The sequence below is a fragment of the Magallana gigas genome, chromosome 10, assembly GCF_963853765.1.
Source record: "Magallana gigas chromosome 10, xbMagGiga1.1, whole genome shotgun sequence".
Lineage (NCBI taxonomy): Eukaryota > Metazoa > Mollusca > Bivalvia > Ostreida > Ostreidae > Magallana > Magallana gigas.
This window is the reverse complement of record NC_088862.1, coordinates 8,510,338-8,536,112: the sequence shown is the minus strand read 5'-3', so window position 1 is coordinate 8,536,112 and position 25,775 is coordinate 8,510,338. Positions and strand designations below refer to the sequence as shown.

The following is a 25,775-nucleotide window of genomic DNA, read 5'->3' as shown; positions in this document are numbered from 1 at the left end:
ATTTGCCCCGTTTTCTTTCCGCCTATTTCAAGAATTTAAGACTGAGCGAAATCCAAACTCTCTTTCAACACTACGATGTCTGGTCGAATTCAAGCGAAAAACTGTTTAAAAGTGCAAAAGGATGAAAATTATTTACAGGGGCGAAAACGATCACGATTTTGGGCTAATTCTATTTTTGTTTTTATAATTTACAATACTTTAGGAATGCATTTCTAATGATCAAATGAAATTTGAGAGTCAGTCTTAGAGTTATAAGCAAGAAACAGGCCTCACAATTCTTTGTCATATAAACAACGCTCGTGCCCTGTTTTTTTGTTTACATAGGTTCAATATACAATCTGTTCCGGCTGATTTGTCTATTTTCTTATTCATTTACAGCATGAATAAACAGCCCCTAATGTTTCGCGCATTCATTTAAGGTCTAAAACTAGAATTTATACTTCAGCATTCAAAATGTAAACAAAATCTTTGTTTACATAGTAAAGAATTGTAAGCACTGCAAATCGCCTATAACTCAACAAAAGACACCAAAATTGTTGTTGCGTATTAGAATTGCTTAAGTTACTGAAGCATTGTAAACATTAATATACAAAAAATAATTTTTGACTAAAATCGTGACCATGCATTATTTCCAAAACAGAGGTGACCTAAAATGGCTACCCAAAAACAGAGGAACGAACCTCTTTAAAGTACATGTATGTCACTTTATTTAAACTCGCACGGTCTTCTCGGTACTCGGTCAGTAGTCCGACATCAGTCCCGCACTGTATCTATCTTCATTTTGGACAAGAATGTCTTTTCCCTGTACTTTTTGAAAGCTACGAATGGGCACTAGTCTAGCAAACATGGACATTTTTTTTTCACGCATTCAGTCCAGCGGATTGTCGTGAAAACAGTTTTTCTTAAATGATCGAATAATGTTGTGTAGCTTCCCCCACCAAAATCAATTTATATAGAATAGTTATAGTACATGTATAAGAGGTCAAATGTTTGAAATATGATTTAATAAGTTACAAAGATAATAAAGAAGACGATAATATAAATCTGATTGTTTACAATGAAAATGAATTGAATGTTACATACAACTGACATGTTATCATAACATAATTTAGATGGTTAATTGACTTTTTAACTGTAAAGTTATAAATGTTTGTTGAGAATTTTTCACTGATTTAAATCAGCAAGACATTTTCATATTATGAACATAAGTACAAACGGATATAAGTAAAGATATTAAGTAGTAGTCTGCAAGAACAGTTTTTAAATTTAGTAACCAGTCATTAATACCCGAAACATGCATGTATTATACGCATTCCACATAAGAAAATAGAAACGCGCGCAATATTTAATACTTTAAGCGGAGAAAAAGTCTTTTACACTGTCGTGTACTATATTGGATCATTTCATCAACAAAATGAAAAGAAGCAAAGTACAATATCAGGAATCCTTATCTTACGTGTACATTAAGTTAACAGTCTCTCTTAAAAGACATTACTCGGATTCAATGAAATAGATACTTCCTCATAAAATCAAAAAGGTTCAAGTGATTCGAATTGCAATGAGTGTATTTTCAATTAGAATTTAATTTTTACTACAATAGAATGCTTATACGATTGCCTAAATGACCAATTACACTGTAGTACTTATATCAAGCAACAAAAGATATAAATATTAACATACACACCTGTCCAATGTTACAAATGCAATAAAATTCAAAGTCTTCGATGTGAATTACTTGTATTACGTGCAGATCATGTATCACTCTGCTTTAATTCACGACATACACTTACATAAATATATATACACTATAAAATAGCAACACAATAGAATGGTTGTATTTTTATTCTACCATCACTTTCAACCACAAAAATACCCGTTGGAGCATACAGGTCTTACATTCTTACAGCTTTGTTTACTTCTCGTTTTGACTGTCACTGAGTATTGTACATTTTTAGAAACGCTATTTTAAGAACTGACAACAATCTAGTAATGAACTTTATCTAATGTCATACAGAATACATCAACAATAAAGATAATTTAACTGTTTAAAAATATCTTATCCAGAATGCCTACTATCCTATGTTACTACATATGTATACTTCAGAAAGATGCACGGTCATCTTGTACATACATGTAGGTGGACCAAAATGGAAACATTTCTTAAACTGACTTAATAATACCAAAAACTGACCAAAATTGTTCAAGATTTTATTTAAATTCTAGCCACGTGTCCCTGTATTACGTGAGTTTAGGTAGAATCACATTATTACATGGAGTCTGTGTTCATGATTTAGAGTTCATTGATTAGTAAAAATCAGAGTTAAGATGCAGCAATGCAGAAGTGACGTAATATGATACAGAACGTCTGCAATTGTCTGAAAATTCATGAGTCGAGTTAGATATAATGCAGTATCAATAATGAACTACAGATAGCTTACTGTAAATTAATGGTAAAATACATATCTATTGCACAGTTACAAAATATATAGAAAACATATATTCCATTCATCTTACAAATAACAATACATGAATTCGCTTGCGTAAATAACAACGCGTGAAAATATCAACATTTTTAAAATGTTCGGATAAAAAAGTATAATAAATTATTATAATAATGATATCATAACGGATTTTAAAAAAATATTATATGTTTTATCATAATGTCCAATTATCTCTCAGTCGGTCAATAATGCAATAAAGTTTATTAATAAATACAAAATACATTCACCTAGCAAAGAATATTAGATTTATCACAGTATTGAATTTTATAACAGCATTCATATCTTAATTTGTATCGTCCACAAAATGCTCCATATGGATTTGGATTTTATCACATTGGTTAAAAGTGCTCACAGAAATGTTTTATCTTAGAAAAAAACGTACTTACTTTGTATTTAAGATATTATAATTACGGATTAAGATAAATTGATATGATAAATCAAGTTCTGAATCATCAATTTCGTAAGTACATGTATCTTGCTAAAAAATCTATTTTCATAAATAACCGCATTGTATTCAAAAGAATATATAGAATAAATGTACAGATTTGGGTTCATTGATAGAACTAGTTCATTTGTGTGTACTGTGATAGTATTTTTCTGTCCTCGGCGTCCAGGTCGCGGCTGGCTCGTGTCAGGGCCCGGCTCTGCCTCGCGTGGGCGTAACTTTTCCTCTTGTACTGGTTCAATTCTTCTCTCTTCTTACGTCTGAAGAAACCCAACTGAAATGACACACACCAAATAAACCCTTTATTGAACAATCCGAAATTATTAGATTTCGGAAAATTTGTTTGTGATTTTGTGTACCTTCAGCTACACTTTTCAGAAAAAAACAATCCGATTAGATTTGGCGAAGATATTGTGTATACACACCAGCTTCAAAACGAGGCGAGTCGCGATTTCATCAGCCATATTTCTTTTTTACGTTAATTCGACAGTAACGAATAAATTTCAAAAACCGAAAAACACTGCTATACTGTATTTTGTTTATCTTTCTTGAATAATTAGAAGAATTTCTGATGAAAATGGTTCTAATATTTAACAAATAAGCCGTAGAAGAACCGTTTGTTTTTAATATCCTTAAAAATTGGCCAACGCAAATTTAAGAAATCTGAACAAAAACGCTTAATATACTTGAGAACACAAATTGAGAGGATTGTATAAACGTGGCCATTTTTTTACTACATGTATATTGATCTCCTTAAGAAGTTGTTCTCTGTATCAATTTATAGGAAAATATTCAAATTTAAAGTGAAAATACATGTATATAATTTTTCATTTGCCATATCAAACAATATGTAGATCTGATGGTTATCTATTGACCACCCAGCCTCTTTTATATATAAACCCAACGTACCTTCCAGAGTGCGATTGCCAATAGCACCATCAGGAGGACACCGACAGACAGACCGACAATCAGGGGCAAAAGATTCAACGGCACAGCCGGTGTAAGAATGTTGTTTGGGAAAATTGGAAGGACCGCCTGTTATAACAGAGTTATCGAACGTGGTCATTCAAATGACAGAACAATTGCAATTCGAAGTTCAAAGTTAAGACTCAAGTTCAAAGTTAATTCATCTCTCTTAGAGCGCATACAATGTTATTATGTTACACGAAGTACGGAGTCTCATAATATTTAAATGCAAAACAAGTCAAAAGGACGGTATTTTGCTTTTTGCTAGTTCTTTTTACCATAGAGGTAAAACATGCCTACGTGTTCGACATCATTGCTTTACTTACAGAGTAGGTGACATTAGAGGGCTTTATATTGAGTGGAATTGGTAATTTTTTGCTTGGATAAAGTATTCCTGTTGTGTAGTACTGGATCTGGGTGGTACCCTAAAAAAGAAATGCATCACATTTATATAACATACTCAGAGCATTCAAATCAAATAACCATGATGGCGTTAATTATGTTTATCATTTCTTTCATTTTAATTGATTTTAATGTATACAATACTTAATGTTGATATTTTTAACAGTCAACCAAACTAAATGGCTACTGCGCTTAAAATCGTGACTAAGTCTTGTTTTTCGAGAGAAATTTTTTTTAGCAATATCACCTATAATTGTACCCATTCATATTGAATTTTCATTTAATACTCAGAAATACTAAAAATCACAACTTAAAACATGTCATTTTGTCTGAAAAAATGCAAAATACATTAGTCTAAGAACTGTTTTTATTTTTTGCTATTTTCTTAAAGACTATTTTGCAAATCAATAATCATGGTAAATTTCGTGAAACTGATGAAATTTCATGACATTAAGGTGGCTGGATGGTCGTGGCCATTTTAAGACTATAATAATCTCCAAAAAAGAAGAGCTCTGTAGAAAGATATACACAAGGTAGCAAAAATTCAAAATTTTTATTCTAAATTATTTGGATATTTGCTGCACTAATGATAGTTTATAATTAAATGCATCATATCTGAAAATTTTCTCAGGAAGATCTGATGGTTAATTTGATGACAACCCAGCCGCCTTAATTTTTAATTGCCTCTCTTTGAGTTTTGAACTGAAATGGTGTGTACCGCGGGTATATCTGGGAGGTTTTCCTCGGTGATGTTTGCCTGGATGACGATGGCTTGAAAATCGACCTCCAGGTCGGTCATCAGACATTCATACACAGCACAGCCAACACCAGACACCCCACAACCCTAAAACAAACCACAAACTATACATTAAAATGGAATCTCCTAAATCGGGAACAAATATAAAATGTATTACGTAGGCTTCAAAACGGAGACAAAAATCATCGAATGTATTATGTAGGTTTCTAAAAGGAAAAGAAAAAACCCCGATGTATTTCGTTGGTAGGTTTCTATGACAACTTTACACCACTCCTTCTTTACGTCATTTTGGGATAAACTTACGCGACGAAAATCGATTACAATTATTCGGGTTTATATTCATGCTTGTCTTCATTGAAAGTAAAAGTCGAAATGAAGCTTACGGAAAATAAGATACCAAAAGCAAAAAATATTTTCAAAATCATTATTCCGTGGACCCTGAGGTCCACGCAGAAAATATATAAGCCTGGTTCCTGTGCGTAATGGGTAGCTCAGGGAACCAGGTTAGCACACGTTTATCTGAATCGGGATCGGGATTCCGTGCCATATGTGTTCATAAGTTCAAAGGCGTTGTAATTGTAATGTTGTCGGTAAACAGTACAGAAACAAAGTATTCCTTGTAAAGAAATGACTGGCATGTGATATGAACTATCAATATTATGAAATAAGTTAATGTTATGCCGAAACTACAACATGCATCAATTAGCATAATTTGCAATGTTTTGTTGGTTTTCCGAAAACACAGTCATGTAACTTAACTTTACTTTTATAGTAGGCGAGGCTAGAGTACTTCTCGATTAAATTTTTTAAAGCATTTAAGTATGATTGAATAATTATGTCCCTGCATAAAAATTTCAATCTCAAGAAAAATACATCAAAATATGAAATTTTTAATTTACACAAAGCTGTCACTGCATAGTTGACAAAGTAGTGCGAATCGTAATGTGTGCGCAAATAGTAGAATTCACCGAATGCATGATACTATACATGCAAACTTCATTCATAGATACATCATAATTATTTTAGAAGTATGAACCCTTTAAATTCTGCGATAAAAAGTCAGGGCTATACATAAATGTATACGTAATACAACGTACAAATTTAGTGGTTAAAAGCAGAGGGCTAGAGTCGGTGGAATCTCTGATAATCTTAAGGCTTTCACGTTTTCGTTGGAAACACCTGCAAATGGTCCACGTATTGTAGTCCTTTTTTAAAGGACAGCAACTTGTTTTATGAGTAAGAAAAACCTGGATCTACTTGCTGTTTGGTAGAAACTACTCACCAAAGGAACGTTACTTTCGGTAATAATCACGCTCGGGTTGATGACGACGCCCGGTGATGACGTCACAGATTCTGATGAAGGGAAACTTATCATGCTACAATTAATGGAGGGCGAGAGTGCGCTCAATTCCAGCTGGGACCTCTCTATTATTAGTTTATCCTTATACATCACTGGGATGGAGAAAGATGTTTTCATTAGAGGTAGTGGACTCGGCCCAGAGTTGACAATGGAGTAGGCCTGACTCAGAGTCAGCCTCGACTTCCCCCCTTCCGAGATTCTCACTTGGTCAGGCGAGGAAGACCTGCAACAATGAAATTTTTTCTTTGATGAGGAAAAATGTACCCAAATTTAAATCACCATTTGACACAAGAACTTCGCTGAAGTTTTCTGTGTTTGAAAATTAAATATTTGCTGTACATCTGAAATTCCTAAGTGTTTTCAAAACTGTTGAATTTATACCCTTATAAATACAGAAACACGCAAAATGAAAGAAAATTGTCAAACCATAATTTGTTACGCCCTTTTAAGAAGAATCATCTTTAAAATCTGAGGAGACGACTTACTATAATATATAAAGTGAATGATTGAATTACCCTAAATTAACTGAATGGTTATGTTACCCTGTTAACTGAATGGTAAACTTACCCTGCCATCTCAATGGATGCTTCCAATTGTAAATTTGTATTCATCCGTGCAACGTTATTAGAGGTATCCACATCACCCGCCACTTCCGCTACAGCAAAAACTTCCGCTACCGCCGGAAGACTCTGCAGCGCCACCCCTCTGAGCAGCTGTAGTGATGAAACATCAAAACGTACATTCACCAGACCTCTAACCTGTGGAAACAGCGGATTCTTGTCGAACGTGCAGCGGGCGCCATCGCCTTCCTTGGCGCATGTCATACGCTCTGACCCTTGCTCCAACAGAACCGCGTAGCTACTGAAGATCGCGCCAATGGAATTGTTAAACACAATGGAGGCGCCATAAGCGGGGTCGGCGATGTTGATGACGAGGATCTGTACTTCCAGTTCCTGGGTTTTCCCCACTTGGACCAATGACGTCAGTGCAGCTCCTGTTATCATCAGATCCGGTTTACAGGTGGGAGTACATTCGGTCAGAAACCTGCCCTATAAAATTGATCTTATAATTATATAATGCATTCAACTGAAATGTAACGTGTACTGTGATATAAAAATATATATTTTTTTACATCACTATTCAGATTATTATTACTTAGATCTACATTGAAATATCAGCTCCGATAAATTTGAAACAAATAAGGTGTGGAAGAGCTAGGGGTGAATCAGTGAAAGTTAAAAAGTGTCAATCATTTAAAAACAGGATTTTGAATATCAATAATTTTACGCTTTAGTGACTAATATTGTTATACAAAACATTAGTTAGTTGTGAGCAACGGCTTAAGAACTGGACACGAACACAAAAGTCCCACCTGTTGGTTCACCAAAATATTTGCTACAGTAAAATTCGGCTATTGCGAAACCGTTTATAGTGAACTCAAGCTATAAGCAAGGTCTATTTCAGTTCTCGTCTTCAAATGCAGCTGTTGTTAAAAAAGTTACGATATTACATTAAACTTTGTAATGAATCAAAAGTCATTCAAATGACTCAACACGTATAATTGATAAAATATCATGACATAAAAGATTATTACATAACCGTTTTTTGTTAGCGGCAGATTTTGTGACCAAAAGGGAAAATTTAAGTTGACTTGACTGAGAGTTATAGTTCCTCGCGTTCTAAATAAAGTTGCGATTTACGGCGCACGAAAGGCCGGGTTTTTTTCTAGACTGATAAATCTCTGGAAACACATATACAAAACATAAGATACAAATGCATTGCAACTAATATCCTTTATTTACTTTTCCCAGACTTATACATGTACTCCGAAAAAAGCATATCAACCTGGATTTCCTCGTAAAGATACAGAGCTGCAGCAATATTTCAGTCTGTGTAAGTTACATTTGAACTTTGTTTGTTGAAAACCGATTTCGAGAATAGTATGGAAATGACAAAGTAATTTGGAGGTTCTGACCACTTGTTTTAATGTAGTTTTTTCACCTCGAATCTCAAAACCTTGTATAGGTCGAGATTTATATCTCGGTTCAGTGGAGTTGGAGATGTAAAGGTTTGACTAATTGAGTATTGGCATGTAGCATTGGGGTTTTTTTAAAGTTAGGGGATGGGCAGACTCAACAAAAAATCTTGACAAGCAAAGTAAAAAAAGAGCGTACTATACCTATATAAATTTCCAATTTTCCTTTTTTATATAGTCCATTTAAGAAAAATGTTTGCTGCGAGAAAAATTCGGGGTGCCCCCCTCCTCTGATGCTACGTGCGTGGTGTATTACAGAGTCGTTACGCAGTATCTTACCGTGACGTTGGATATTTCCGAGGCTTTGTCCTTGTCTAAGATAGGTCGTACCTCGTTTCCCGCCGATTCGTTACTGATTTTGTAGGTCACCTCGAATCGTGGGTCGTCGTTGACGCGCGCGAAAAATTTTCTGTCTGTCATCTACAAATCAGAATTATGAACTGACGTCGTTTCTAGAACATTGTGAAAGTTGTGTAGTGGCTTCATGATTGAATTGAATTTCTGATAAACAATGGAGATTAGTTTTTATGTAAGTGAATTCTCATTCAAATTGCTAAGGCAAAGATATTGGTTAGTTCATGAATAATTAATCGTCTCAGATATTTAAGCCTTTTTAATAGTATATAATTTCACTTTTTACATATAGATTTTAAACATATAGTTACACGTATTGCTGCTTGAATCACAACCTTAATCAATTACTATGTAAGTACATGTGACTACATGTATAATCGTGAAAACTACATAATTACATAAAGTTTACATAGCTAATCAAATAATGAAATTCATTCGTAATTTGACTGATTACTAAATACAGTTTTGAGTTATTATGTCTTCTTTCCAAATCAAATTGTTTTCTGTGTAAAAAAAGGAAAAATAACTACCGCTATTCTTGCGTGAAGGCTTTCACACTTTGTTTCTCCGCTTGCAATGAATAGCTGTGTTTTGGTATACACTGTTCCCTGGGTTACGTTATTTTGATAGAATGTGAAGCGTCTTTCCTTGATGTCACTAGTTTCCGGGTCAGAGGTTAAAGTATAATCAATATCTAGAAAAAAAAACATTGCAAAAATTTTAACTCGTTTTAATAAAAATGCCATGATTTGAAGTCTTTTCATTAACATCAACATAAAGAGGACCCTTTTTTGTTAGATGACATAAAATTGATATTCATGAGGTTATGCTAGAAATATTGAAATATCAGTCATTTTTAAAAGTTCTTACAAATTCCGTTTGTCAGTCCATCTCCGGTATAATTGAAGCAGACTTCGACCGATGTGCATGGATTAAAATTATCACTGTTTCCTCTACAGGCCAATCCTGTTGAGTTGAAAGGCATAACGGTCGGGTTCAAAATTGGAATTGAAGTAATGGTAACAATGGATCGGGTTCGAAATACCACCGCATGAGATGACAGCAAAGATCCAACAGACGTATCTTTGAAATTCAAGAATCAGAATCAACATATGTGCATCAAAATTATGTTTCAAAAATTACACGATACATTTAAGTCTAGTAGCTTGCAATCGATTTAAATTCACAAAAAAGAATGATCATCAGTTATAAAAGCAAGCAAAAAACCGCTATACTGTACCAGTATAAGTATTTGAATCTACATCAATGGTATTTTTGCTCAGCGAGAACCCAAAGCCGCGAAGATCACTATTTATATCAGCAGCAAGTATTCGCTGGGAATACATCGTCTCCATCCGAGGGGCTCCGCCATTAAAGATGTAGATGGCTCCTTTGTTATCTTGTTCATAGGGAGCTCCAACTATCAAATCTGTGAGGAAACAAAAAGAAGTTAAAAGAATTACAATTTTATTTAACGTTTCCTCCTCTGAACCTATTATATAACAGAGAAATTTTACCATTACAGTCATGATTACAGTATCAATTGTATCCAAACTGATCGACATTTATGCAGATACGTATATTAAGCCTTTAAATCGCGAATCCAGAGATTTTTACGAAGGGGCTCTGTGGATAACTTTATTTGCTATGGGAATCGGAGGCTCGGAGTCATATTTTCGATAATTAAATTATTACTCTGATTTTATTAATCCTTTTCCCCCGACCCCTTCCCCTGTAGATCCGCGCATGCCCAGATATTTACCCTCGCGACAAGTCATGCGTTGAACAATGAACAGTAACATCATGCAAACTTCATGTAGATCATCGTCGGATCATCGTGGGCCAACTCATTTAACTTTTCTTGTTTACATGAATAAATCATGACCTATAGCGATTGGCTCGTTTATACATTATAAATGAATTGCAGTTGTCTCGCCTTGCCAATCCGTAGCGTCTCCCTTTTACAAAATCCAACATCCGGTCGTTATTTATATACATTTTAGATGGTTCTAGCTGAAATTTCTGGAATCGATTGAATTATTAATTTCGATTGAAATAATATAAAGGACTGATATAACATTTACAGACAATCGTATACTACCCTACTAAAGCACCATCATGCATCTAGTTAAACTATTTTTTATTTGAAAACAGACGTTTTACTCAAAATGAATCTTGAGAACAGACAACATCAATTTAATGATCCACTGGTTCTAGCAAAAATCGAATACTTCTTTTTTTTGAAACTTTATTTTGATTCACCTTTAAAGCCATCTTTGTTCAAGTCTCCTGGGCAGGCAATGCTATGTCCAAACCTGCCTAATATTGCACCGGACCCGCGCAGGCGCTGTGCACTGGCATCGATAAAATCCTACAAGCAGAAAAACAAACAGTATTTAAGAACTGCGCAAAAACTCTCTCGAAAGAGTTATTTTTTAGCCAGGCTTTGCTGAAAGTAAAGTCCTTGCTTTGCGCATGCTAATTGTTAATGTTTTTCTAAACAGCCCAGCTTCCTGTAAGTAAACAAAAGCAAAACAGCGTCAAAGTAGAACCTAAGCTATACCAGTTACATAGAGAGACATGTTTTGACAAATCTTTTGGGTCTTCTGTTTGCGAAAAAATTTAATAGCTAGGCTTTTATCTTTTTGATTTCGTGTTTTACAATCAAGACTATGCATTTTGGGCACATATACTAATAATGTATATGTAATTCTATGAACCACTTTAATTTAAAAAGCTTTGGTGTTCGTCCATTCGACAGCACATGTTAATTTCATTACGCTTGTTTTAAAATTTATTGCACTGTAGATGTCTTTCTACTGGACAAACTTGTGTGTGTGTGTGTGTGTGTGTGAGAGAGAGAGAGAGAGAGAGAGAGAGAGAGAGAGAGAGAGAGAGAGAGAGAGAGATGCAGACAGATTGCCAGTCTTTACTACACAATGAGAGAGAGATTGGCAGTCTTTAAAATGACACTTTAAAAGGGTCCTGCTTTCAATACATCAGTATTCTGATTATGTATTAAGGTAAACTAAATCCCACACTTAAAATCAATATATATTCATAAAATGTCAGATAATACTTAACAAACCATCAAAAATTATCTGAGATATTTCATTTTCAAAACTTGATTAAATGATATTTTCAACATTTAGCAATAGTATGCAATTGGCAAACATAACTGGTATTGATTAAGAATTTATTATAAAACATTTGTGAATTCTGTTGACGTACATCGTATATTATGTGTATTAGATCTGGCGTATACAAGTTTGGTTTAATCGTTTTCAGTATATGTTGGTGCAGATTGGATTTCGCACATTTTCTGAATAATATAAATTATGCATAAACATCTTTATAATGCATGCTAATAAGCAATCTGCAATAAACTTAATATAGCAAATTAAGGGCTGCTTTCTGCCAGAAAAGCGCGATAGAATACAAAGATCAATATAATACATTCAAAGTATACTGCAGATTCCTAAATAAACGCGAGGAATTAATATCCGCCTAAAATCGCGAGAAGCACATCTCGCGAATTTTAAAATCTCGCTTATATATTTTTTTGACATATGAAAACTACATGAAATTAAGATAAAAAATTTGGCATTCGCGATTTTATGTTCTAGCGATTTGATGGAAAGCTGTTGAATCGCAAAATTAAGTACTGGGGTAAAATAAGGAATCTACAGTACAAGTATGCTGAAAAAGGCGCATGCATATTCTTACTGATCCGAGCGTTCCATAGTAAATATAGACGGCCCCGACATCGACTTTATTCATTTCGTCCTCGCCTTCCATTGGGGCCCCGACCGCTATGTCATCTTTGTTGTCATTGTTGAAGTCCGCCACAATTAAAGACTGTCCGAAGCCACTACCGATCTGTCAAAACAGGGGGAATTTCTTAGATAAGGAAAAATCTACCGCCTGTACAGTGTGTTTCAATGGTATGGAAAAAGAGACGGGAAATATATTTCGAATGACGTTAGTTTCATAAAAACGATAGATGCTTTCTTTGGTGATTCATTCGTGTAAAAAAGTACCGACATTGCAGAAAAAATATATATAATAATAAGGTTTTGTAAATTTTGTCGGAAACGATCGCTACCTTAAGCTTTCATCTGAGGATCCGGGCCTGGCAAATCGAAATATACCGATAAATATATAAGAAAGGATAAGAAATATAACTCTTGCAACAGGCAAAATTTTGGAAGTTTTTCATCTCTCACGTTTTGATCAATGAATAAAAATCAATTCATTTTTCAACTGTATTGACCTGTACCTTTTTGTATAGCAATTAAGAATCTAAGTTTTGAAACTACAATTTGGTTATACATGTATGTTAGGTAGACTGCGTTTCACATATCTGATTCATTATTTATTTTGTTGTACACTAAACACCACTGCACCAATGTCATTTATTAAGAATTTATTTTTAAAATAATCGTTCATATAATGTACTTTTATCTAGATCAAGCAATGAAATAGGTTTACAGTAACTGCATAAATTGATATTTTTTTACCACTTTGCCTGCAATCATTTTCTGCATCTTTAAAGCCTTTGAAGAAATTCTCTCAAATATTCCCATCTAAAGAAAAACAAAAGCCAGATTATCATAAAAATGAATGAATCATACCAGTCTTCATTTAATGAACGACGTGTAAAAATTATCTGTATCATAATTGAAGGAACTAATATTGTTGGTACCTTTATCGGTGGTTTTAATAATGGGAGGATGGAGGCAATTTTTTCACATGTTTATTGATCAAAATTAGCCTGTTTAACTAAATACGACGGTTTCAGTAAATATCATCTTCCACAGGTAGCTATTCCATCATATTCGCCTCGAATAAGTATATGACTCGACAAATTTTGACAGGACGAAATATCCATAATCCAAAATTAGAGTTATATCCCTTGTCAGAGGTGAACTGTACCTTAAATGTTGCACTCAAAACAGTAAATAACACCCCAAAAATAAAAATAGAAATTGTTGTTAATCCAAAGTGAGAGTTTATTCCCTTGTCGGAAGGTAATTGTACCTTAGTTGTGCAGAACAGTACATAACCCAACAAATTGTCGTTATTCCAGTGTGAGAGTTATTTCCCTTGTCGGAAGGTAATCGTTCCTTAATTAAGCTTTGTACTTACCGCGCCTACCGTTCCGTCATTGTTGGAGAATCCTGGGGCCCCCATCACAACAATGGGGTACGAGGAGGGGGATTCCCTAACGGTCGGTCCGAACACGCCAGCTCCAATGGAGTACCCTGTTCCGTGTGAATGAAATATAATGAAATAGGACATACTGCAAATGTATTATATTTAGCGTGTACGATATTTAGCGGAATATGATTTTTAACAAGTTAGTGTGGATTTGATTTAGAGCCTTTCTGATTGTACCTATTAATGTACTTATATATTTTACATTTGGCGGTGTACTTGATTTAGCGGACGGCGTTTTCCGCCAAAAACGCTAAATAGAATACACAGCATGTTATACATTTACAGTAGGACATAATATTTCGAACAATATCATCATTAAAGGATTTTTTTAATTGTTATCAAAAGTTTGCCATATTATGCATTCACCAAATTCTTATTTCAAGCGTATGCATCTCAGTTTTTTTTTTTATACAAGTATTTATAAACTTTAAATTTATATCATTTTAATCAGTACTGTAATCATATGAAGATAAGTTCTGGTTTATGTAACACGTGGTTGCAATAGATAGGTGGCCGCACTACAATTTCTTATGCTAACGTATGAATTAAAAAAAAGTGGTTGTATCAATTTTTGCGGGCATCAATTTTCGTAAACTTTGTAAAAATCCCAGTTTCAATGACACGTTTTATTTGTCAATGATCCTATGAATCCAATTAATTATTCTATATACATGTATTTTATTTTCAATAAACATTTAATTTCGCAGATCAACACAACGACGGAATACAGGATACTGCAAACGTATTATATTTAGCGTGTACGATATTTAGCGGAATATGATTTTATAACAAGTTAGTGTGTATTTGATTTAGAGCATTTCTGATTGTACCTATTACTGTGCTTAATAATATGTATTTTACATTTGGCGGTGTACTTGATTTAGCGGACGGCGTTTTCCGCCAAAAACGCCAAATAGAATACACAGCCAAATGTAATACGTTTACAGTAATTGATATTTAACGAATATTTTATAAAACCACAGAATTGAATAAAAGTACTAGTAATTAAGAATTGTTTACCTAAATAAGCACCAGATCTGAACACAGTTGTCAAGGAATCGGTGCTTCCGTGTTCTAGGACATTGAACTTGTCCCAGAAATTAGCAACGCTGCCTTCCTTGTAGTAAATGAACCCGCCTGTCAAAAAAAATAATCAAGGTACTGAGACATGCACAACTTCTCCGGCCTTTTAACATAACGACACGTTCTAGTATTTCCATCAATTTAAGTTCCAATATCGTAAGTTTTTTGTGTAAGGATACCAAGGAAATGTACGGTTTTTGACAGTCCATTCTATATTTTTGGCTTTGGTACACATACCTGTTGAATCGTATACGACTGGAGTACCCATCACAATACCATTGGCACCAAACTGAAAAAGAAACATACAATTAAATATCTCAAAACTGGGCGATAGTTTTACAAACCAGATAGAAATTTTGCTTTTCAAACTTATAACTACATTTTTCAAGCAATTTTATTTTAACACATTGAATGCTTTTTTCTGTTGCAAATTAATTATAAATAAGTTTTTCTATAATCAAGATTTTATTCAGATTACATTATGCTTAATTTCAAAGATAAGCTATAAATTTGCTGGAAATCGCCTTCGCAAAAGAGTTTATGATCCGCTCCTCTTGTCTCAACTAAAGAGGAGAGAAGCGGATCGTAAATCTTTGGCTACCGAAGACGGTTGGAAATCAGTGCACTTAAATATTAATTCTTAATTTTCTAAATCTAAAACTTTTATTAGCCACAAATGTAAAATCATATCATGGGTGCATTAAATATTTGTTTAACATAATTAAATATTTCTGTAGAATCAATAAAAAGTACCAATTTTCGTGCATTGCTTAAATTTTACAGGTTTGTCGAGACGGAATTTCGTGTAATCTCTTATATCTAGAAAAAGGAAATATGACTTATAACCCTAATTAATAATTAGCGGAGGATGTTAATTCTTTCATGAGAAGTACCCGCCAATTCCACGAAAATTGAGACAGTATACACCTTTGCTGACACAATTTTTGCAGAATAAATTTTTGACTTTTTATTGCGATTTTGTTATTGGATAAAATACTTACTTGTAATGAATGTATTTCTTTGCAAAAATACTATTTTGTTTTTTGGTTTTGTTTGTTTTCATCAAGCCAAAAGACATAATTATAACGAACTCAATTAATTGAAACAACATCTGCTTCAATATATGCAGGTTGGCCTTAAACTATTGATTAATCAAGATCCAGAAAAAATCCAAATAGTTTACATCTAAAATTAAAAAAAACAAACTTTTCTATACCTTAATATATAATTCTTCGTCTCAGGATATTGATATGGTCTAAAAAGCACTCTTTTTATAATTATGTAGATTCCTAATTATATGCGAGGAATTAAATTTCGTGTATATTCGACAGAATCTTCCCTCGGTATATTCTAAAATCTCAGTTTTTTGGCTATATAAAACACGTAATAGTAAAAAAAAATTGATACAAAACAGCGACTTAATATCATATACGCAAAAATAAGTATTCGCAAAAAATAAGAAGTCTACAGTAAAAGATGTACAAAAGGCGATGCTTACCCCTGACCGAATGGCGCTACTGAACCCGAATTCTGCTACCATATAGAATATTTTGGACCCAGTTTGTAAGAGACCAAAGGGAACAGCGAAAAACTTGTTGTTGTTTGTGTTCATACTGCCAAAAGGGACGTCACTGCATTTTCCATACGCGTAATAAGTGTCGCTGGTGACTGTCTGCTTCCATGAGGGAGAACACGCCTGTCAATCAAAATTTGATAAGATACTGTAAACCAACTTTTATTCGCGTGCGAGAAATTATTGCGAGATTAGCGATAGTCATGTCTTCGCGAATATTCATCGCCGCGAACCAACCCTTTGTCTATAGTTTTTATAACAATACAGGTCTGGATAAGGCTTGGACGCGAACATTAGTCGTCGCGAACCAGTTTATTGGTAGTTAATCGCGGAATAAAGTCGCCGCGAATAAAAATTGGTTTACAGTACATTAAATGTTAAAGTACTATCTGCAAGAAATACTGAGTAGTCAAAGACCTATGTAGTCAATTCATGAAGTACTAGGAGTAAGAATCACTCAGAAGTCAGAGTCCTATGTAGTCAATTTATTAAGTACTACACTGTAGCTGTAAGAAAAATTGATTAATCAAAGTCTTTTGTTGTCAATTTATGAAGTTATAGTTGTTAGAAACACCGAGTAGTCGAAGTCTTATGTAATCAACTTATGTAAGACACATTGAGTAGTCCTATGTAGCCAAATGAATGTAAAAGTATTACAAATGTAGTGTCAAACACACTTAGTCAAAGCCTGAAGTAGTCAATTTATGAAGTATTACAAATGTAGTGTCAAACACACTGGGTAGTTAATGTCCTATGTAGTCAAATGAATGTATGAAGTACTAGCTGTCAAAAACACTTAGTAGTTAAAGTCTAAAGTAGTTAATTTATGAAGTACTAGCTATCAAAACACTTTATTGTTAAAGCCTGTCGAATCGTTTAATATTCCAAGTCCTCATATAGTCATTTTTAAGAACTAGTTGTGAAAACAAAAACTGGTTTTGTTTTATGTTAAGTTCTAGAAATGTTGTCGAATAGTTACGTGTACATTACTAAATAAATCGTGTTGTTATTATTATTATCAATTAACAAAACAGTATAAAAAGTAAGTTATCAAATACTGTTACAAACAAACAATGTTATTCAAATAACCTATACAAGTAAAATCAAAAGTTAACTCCAATAAATTTAATTAAATTTACAATTGCAAGAAGTCACATTAACTTAATTGTAATAGTAATTATTTTGAACAAAATAATCAATTCATGTTTGTAATATTTTAATATTTTCGCATGTCATGAGAGCTTTGCAATGCCAATTTTGCCTACTTTTTGCAAATTATGACCTCTATCATCCATTTTTAAGTAAAGAAATTTTTGTCAAAAAAGGGTACAAACCACGAGATAATTATTGGTGATCAACATGTTTAATCCTAATCCCTGGTTTTCTTCAGACTGAATGGCAGGATCCGAGCTCTCTGAAGATAAAAAAAGATATAGTGTGTACAGGGAATTACTTAGTACTCGCCCCCGTTCAATTTTCAACCATTTTTTTCGCCATCGTTATCAGTGGGCGATTTAAGACTGGGCTTTTTTCAATGTCTAATATTAAGTATCCTTAAACACAATTCAAGATGGGGAGAAACTTTTTGCAAGTGTTAAAGGGCGAAAATAACCCGCATACGGTGAATCAGATGGCAGTTAACAACATGAGTGATTTAGATTTTATCAATGATGCAATAGTGAAGTGAACATTAAAGAAGATATAAACAAAATTGTGCATGCATAATTATACAGAAGCAGTGGTATTTAAAAATACATAATCAAAACAAACAAGAGGCACAAGGGCCAGATTGCTCACCTGAGCAACTCTGATCAAATCAGTATAAAACCATATAAGTACCAAATACAAAAATATAACTTGAAATTTAACGAGGCCGGGTTTAATTTTTTCTGCCCTAGATTTTTGAATGAAATTTTTGACAAGAATTTCAACTGATATAATTATTATTTTAAGATAAAAAAATAAGACATTTACCACACCGTTTGTTTAATGGGCCATCTCAAAGTTTGTTAATTTTTAACATAGGACCCTATGGGATTTTGCTTGAAATGTACCAATTCTGCACATTTTTTAAACTTCTACCCTAGGGATTTCTTTTTCTGTTCTACATATTAAAACTATTGCTAAAAGGCATCAAATGGTCAAATAAAAAAACCTTTTACCTCCTGGTTTGTTCCAGGGGTCTTATCAAAGTTATTTTTTGTATGCCCAATTTCCCATTTTGTCAGATAATGACTATTTTTTATTCGACAAAGACGGAAGTGGTGATCTTTATTGTATTATTAAAACATTCAGACATATTTTTTAAGTAATAAATAAATATATAACATCACATATTAAGGGTCATTAATATAAAATACATGGTTAATGTCTTGAAATAAATGAATTAAGCAATATTTAGGCGGGTTAAGAACACGTGACAGAGGGCTAGGCTTGCTGAACCCTCTTCACGTTTTCGACCCGAGCCCAAATATAGCTTATACTTTGAGACATTAATGTTTATTCCACAATAAAATATCAATTTTACGCATCAAACGAGATATTTTCAACAAATTTCGCTGAATATCTGCAGTTGAAACTATCACGCCATGGCGTCAACAAAGCAAAAAGATGACGTCACAATACAAATGAAACGCTGCGCGAAAGCGTGCGTACTCGTTCTGTACTCGGCCTCGTTAAATACAGTAAATCTTGTTTGAAAAGATCTCCCCTTATTCTTGTCTTCGACATTGAGCTTCTTCTGTTGTGTCTGCATTGAGAGAGAGAATTTCAGATTTTTCCGCATTATATTCATATGTAAAAGAAAAACTTGCATTGTGGCTCCAACCTACCCCGGTGATCATGATTTGAACAAACTTGAATCTACCGTACTTAAAAGACTTGTATAAAGTGTTCCTCTATACATCCCAATGTGTAAATCGACTCACCTACCCGCCTACGTTGTTGCCCCAACCTCGTACCCCCAGGGATCATGATTTTAAACAAAATGAATCAATGCTACTTGAGGATGGCTTCCACACACGGTTCAGCTTTTCTTGCCAGATCTAGGTATATTTTCCCCCTTTATATTCCTATGTTAAATTACAATTGAAGCCTTCCCCTTCGTTCTTACCTACAGATCATAAGTTGAACAACTTTAAATCTATACTAACTGAGATGCTTCCAAACAAGTTTTAACTTTTTTTCGCAAAAACAGTTTTTTTAGATAAAAAAAATTAAAGGCTACTGAATTTTCAGAAATTCCTAATTATCTCCCTTTAAAAGAGGGTGTTGCTCTTTATTTCAACCCTTAAATTCCCGTTATCTCATATTCGCTAGCCAAAAGTTTACGATCCACTCCGCTCCTCCTAAACCCAATGGCATAGCGTCGGAACCGGTAGGAACTCTTTTTTTTGGTTGTTTAGATTTCTGATCGTCTAGACCCCCTCCCCCTGCTTTAAATTTGCTTCCGTCGCCACTAAATGACATAAGCATGCAATTTATAGACCACCTACCTGCAGCCCTGATCGGCAGCATTAAGCAGGTCGGTGGTGTCGTAGAGGAGGTGGAGACAGGACAGCGGTACACGGCCCCAGGCTTGATGATCCCCGAGTAGTTCTGGCGTGGAGCGCCGATAAGGACCCTGAGGGAAAACAAAAAAATAATTTGTTACTGTTAAACTGAAAAAAAGCATCAAACATTATAACATTTGTAAACTGTAAAAATATGAAAAAGAAAAGCATATAACAGCAGTAATTACTATAAAATTGGTGGAATAACATAACATAATTAACACTTGCTACTGTAAATTTTAAACCGAAAAAACATTATTAATATTTGTTACTGTAAAATTGAAAAAAAAAAAAACAAACAAACATGGTAGCATTTGTTGCTGTAAAACTGAAAAAAGAAACAACAAACATGATTAACATTTGTTACTGTAAAACTGAAACAACATGATTAATATTTGTAACTGTAAAATTAAAAAAAACATAGAAACATTTGTTACTGTACTACTAAAAATATACCAACAAACATGATAACATTTTTAACTGTAAAACTGAAGAAAAAAAATTAACTAAAATGATTATATTTGTCACTTTAAAACTGAAAAAAAAAACAACAGCATGATAATATTTTTTACTGTAAAGCTGAAAAAAAATCAACAAACATGATACATTTTGAAAACTGTAAAACTTTGAAGAAGCAAAAGATATAACAGCAGTAATTACCGTAAAAATGTGTGAAAACAAAGATATGAGAGCAGTACACCTTAAAAAGATAACATCTATATATAATATATAAATAGTGCCTGTTTGGGAGGGTAACAGTTGAAATTGACACCCCGAGAAAACCATTGTCAACTGACGCGAAGCGGAGGTTGACAATGGTTTTCGAGGGGTGTCAATTTCAACTGTTATCCTGCCAAACAGGCACTTTTTATTTTATTATACTGAAAATGTCTTTTTATAAGAGAAAATTTTACTGCTTTTACGTGAATTCTACGGCGAACCGTACGCGCATAATTTACGCGCATGTAACAATTTGTTGTGTTACCCGTTGCCAAGTGTGTTGCTAACGCTGAGGGTAATAGAACGGATTATCAACTGCATCTAAACCAATCAGATTTCAGTATTTAACATGAAAGTATAATAATAACAGTTGCTTCAGTACTGTAAAACCGGGAAAAAACCAACGACATTGTAGCATTTGTTATTGATAAACGAGAGGGGAAAAAACGTGAAAAAATTAAAAAACATTGGTTACCCTAAAGCTGTTAACGACAAAAACATGATGGCAAAAGTTATTGCCTCTTCGCTAGCCAAGGGCTAACGATGCACTCCGGCTCTCGTGGAGAGTAAACATTTAGTTAGCCTAAAAATTGTTACTTTGAATCGTTGGAATTCGCGCTCACTTTTTACTGTGAAACCATTTAAGTTTTATTGGACGGGACAATGTTCGTGCATTTTCGTCATTTTTTTACAGGTTTGAGAGGCACCTAAATCTGTGGACTAACACTTTTTGGAAGAAAATAACCGGATAATGGATAAAACTTCATAATTTGTATACAATTGAAACTCGTGAATTTCACGAAAATTGAGCCACCACGAATATTAATGATTCCACAGCTTTCTCATTATTTCTTATGCATGTATTTGATGAAGATGCTCGTCTAGTTAAATAGCCTGTTTTATGGATAAACAGTGATATAGTTATTCTTAAAAATATTGTTAAAAGAAAAACATTATTTACCCGTGCACCACCCCGCCCAAGAAGAATGTATATGTATATGTAAAGAACAAGATTTGGTATAGTTTCGATGGTATACGAACAACATTAAGTGATATGCATGAGTGGATTGTGTGAAGGTGGGTATTTTACATGTATTTCTATTCGAAAATTCTTATCTACTAGTATACATGTACTCTTTTAAGAGGGTTGAAAAATCAGGGTCATTTTTAGACTAACGTTATATAAACCTCCTTGAAAAAAAGAGTAACTGCTCTGAATAAGGAGGTAGATCAAATGGTTAATTTAGCGACCATCTAACCTCCTAAATCATCGAGAGTTTGGTTTTTTTCACATTATGTAGAAAAAATAATCGATAATTAAAAAAACAAAAGTCGCTTTCTTTCTGTGCGTGTGGGTGTTAATAGCTTTAATGTTCGGTACAGCAAAATTATCAAGGTAAACAAAAACCAAGTGTTTAAGATTTTAGTTTTGAACATGTTATTTAAGTACAATATATGCTATTTAATGTAGCTACATTTCAAAATCGACAACACGTGTTTTACAATAACGGAGCATTTTTTAAATAAGGAAGACTTTAATCGTGAATTGATTCACTGAAAGTGAAGATGTACGTTTATGAATAGTTTCCGTAATGGATAAATGTATAACTTCGTGCGTCATTAACATGTACATATATTATAATAGTAATATCTACTTTAAACTTATTCATCTGTTGTAGGGTGAGCAGTACCTTTCATGCATATGTACATGTTTTCCTTGATATAAAATGTCCATTTGTGTTGATGAATGTATAAATGCATCATATTTCGTCCGATCAGGAAAATATATATCAAACAATCTCTGACTCACCATCATAATATGATGACATACTACAGGCATGGAAAATCTCTCTCTCTCTCTCTCTCTCTCTCTCTCTCTCTCTCTCTCTCTCTCTTGGGGCGGGGGGGGGAGGGTGTACCTCTTGTTTATTTCTTTTTTTGTTTCTGTGAATTTTGTTTCCTTGTTTTTGTAACCTTGTTATTCTTTTTTAATAAAGCAGAGGAAGGAAATACAATGTATAATGTAATGCAATATTTTTCTTGTCCTGTAAACTTTCTCTTTCGACCAGTTTCGACTACATAAAAAAATCTTTAAGCTTTATAAGCATATGAAAATATTTTTGGAGGTTGATAGAGGTATGAAAATAATTGTTTTTTTTGGGGGGGGGGGGGGGGCAAGGAAAATTGTAACATTTACCATGCACGTGTTTGTTATCACGATAATTGAATAGCAGTGCATTAATATCCTTATTAAGTTTCTTAACCTCCCCCCCCCCCCCCCCACAACAACAAAAAATCAATAACGTATCCTTAAGTAGATAAACATACCAATGTGGCATATTTTTTTCTTCTCATTTTGAACAATTATCTTTTAAGATTAATAGTGTTATTTTTAAATACCAAGGTTAATTAAATAATTACATGTATATTCCTTGCAAAGATTGAGCATCATATCCCCGTCAGATTAAAGTAAATTGACACCCATTCACGTGTCTTCAGCAAGATTCGAACAATAAGAGCCGGTCTATTATGTCTTTCCGGCTTATTATATTGACCTGTTTTGATTGCCAATTTTGTGACGACAGTTTTAAATATATCATAATTCATTTCTACATTAAGTCGGTACCCCACCCCACCCACCCCCTCCAAAAAAAAAAATTAAACTTAATTAATAAAATTATGTCACGATAAAACATTTGAAAACAAAAGGCATTTCCTAACTACGCAAATGAGAAGCCATATTCTGTCTTGTTTGGTCAGCGATTAGTTAAATAACAATATAAAATATGCGTCACCATTTTTTCCCTGTCCAACATTCCGAATTGCTTACTGATATTACATTCGAACACTATATTTGACATTTAACAATGTTAGATTACTGTGTGTAACTATAGCAGTAATGTACTTTTTTTTCATTTGATCATCATTATTTCTATATACATGTATTATTTGATGCAACAGGAAATTACACTTAATTCAGCATATACATGGTTTTTTACCGCTTAGATTTTTTTTAAGTGACAAAATGACTGTCAGTTGCTTAAAGTGAACGCAATATACTTTAGACGCAGTTTATAATCTCTCAACAAAAAAACATGAATTAATGAAAGCAATGTCTCTAGATTGATAAAAAAAAAACACGTCCCTGATAACAAACTATGTCAGAGTTCCGGTGCCTCTTCCTTTAAGGGAATTAGGGAAACATCCCAGCGTTGATGCATGCATGCATGTTGTATATAGCTCTCAAACGAGATTATAGAAAGTGGAAAGGGGACGTAAATGCATTAATAATAAAATATGAATTAAACTAGTTCACATTGTGGTCCTAAAACGTATGTATAGAGAGCATTATATACGGAAACTGATAAAACATACACAAACATGTACTATGTGCTTACAAAATAGCCATACATAATATAAACCATCAGTGAAGATAAGATACAGCCTCTCACTGCAACGTCAAATGAAAATATTCTCCTGGGTAGACATACTTAAAAATTTTTAAAGTTGAGTGACATGTTCAAAATAGAGATACATGAAGTAAATTCCATACATGGACGCCGTATTTTGTTTAAAAAAAAATCTTCTGGAATATTATGTCTTCCAGTTAGGATGTATAATGCATTACTTTGAATTAATCTTGTTGATCTTGTGTTTATTTCATTTACATATTTGAAAAAAAAAGTTTTAATTTTGAGTTGCATGTAATCCATGTAAAACTGTTTTGTTGTGGTTCAGTGAATTAGAGAAATATAAAGCACAACTTATTAAACAGAAAAATCTATCATCATTACAAATACATCACTACATCCTTACCATTTGGGAGAGAGAGAGGGGGGGACAGAGAAGGTTGAGGGGAAGAGAGAACTTATCAGGGTCTCACGTTTCATCCATATTTTCTTGCTTGTTTATATTCTAATTTCATTGTCTTATCTAGTGAAACGTGCCTATTTATTGTCCACCCGAACATGCGAGAGAGAGAGAGAGAGAGAGAGAGAGAGAGAGAGAGAGAGAGAGAGAGAGAGAGAGAGAGAGAGAGCGTAATTTCAAATCAATATATATCTTACCAGTTTCCTTCAACGTTTGTCAACATCTCAGTCGTGGCGCCATAGTACGACCCCGGGGTTCCCGTGTAAACAATCGCTTTCTCTACATCCACGTTAAATCCATACCCGAAAGGGACAAATATCAGCAGTTTGACCAAATCAAACATCGCAAACACTTATTCTGTAGGTACTCTAACTATATCTTATAGTAATAAAAAGTGACTATAGCAGTGTACTAATATCCGGGATACTCATCAGTCAATTTCCGTGTGTGTCATCTTAAGAAGTTATACTTACTTAGTAATTACACGTTAGTACCCAGTCACTATAACAGCCTAAAGTTATCCAATACCACTCAAATATATTGATATCCTTTTTTTCTCGAGCAATTACAAGTGACCCTTCCTGTGTACAAACGCTATGACGGGCTGTTTTGTTTTAACGTTAGAGAATATTCATTTCGTTCGTTCTAATTCATTAGTGACAAGTTATAAAGGTAACTGTGATTTTAAATTTCCGTGTTGGCTTCCTTTAGCTTTGAACAGGGGGCCAGTATTAAGCCGTGAACAAGGATGCTTTGTAGGTTGATCGTGTATCTGTGAAACTCTACCCCAAGCTGGCTACCGACTAAAGCTTTCTCCAGTAGATGACTGTGTAGTTAGTGGTCCACTATAGATTTGATGTCATTGACCCGCCCATTTGCAGATTCATTATGTTTATAAACTTGGCTGAAGTTTTGTTGGGGTTTTTTTTTGGGTTTTT

At 33.8% G+C, this 25,775-nt stretch overlaps 1 protein-coding gene across 1 annotated transcript; it reads right to left on the bottom strand.

Moving 5' to 3' along the window:
* Positions 1-1,826: 1,826 nt before the first annotated feature.
* Positions 1,827-25,580, bottom strand: LOC105319766 (integrin alpha-4). The gene is made up of 20 exons (XM_066073096.1): positions 25,035-25,580; positions 20,191-20,318; positions 18,031-18,110; positions 16,622-16,819; positions 15,361-15,412; positions 15,061-15,177; positions 13,969-14,084; positions 13,341-13,406; positions 12,547-12,699; positions 11,083-11,191; positions 10,061-10,249; positions 9,691-9,903; positions 9,351-9,514; positions 8,746-8,886; positions 6,999-7,480; positions 6,354-6,654; positions 5,033-5,158; positions 4,239-4,337; positions 3,856-3,981; positions 1,827-3,220 (listed from the first exon to the last, which is right to left on the bottom strand). The coding sequence occupies exons 1-20, from the start codon at positions 25,178-25,180 to the stop codon at positions 3,065-3,067; spliced, it is 3,162 nt and encodes a 1,053-aa protein (XP_065929168.1). The 5' UTR covers positions 25,181-25,580; the 3' UTR covers positions 1,827-3,064.
* Between the last annotated feature and the right edge of the window lie 195 nt (positions 25,581-25,775).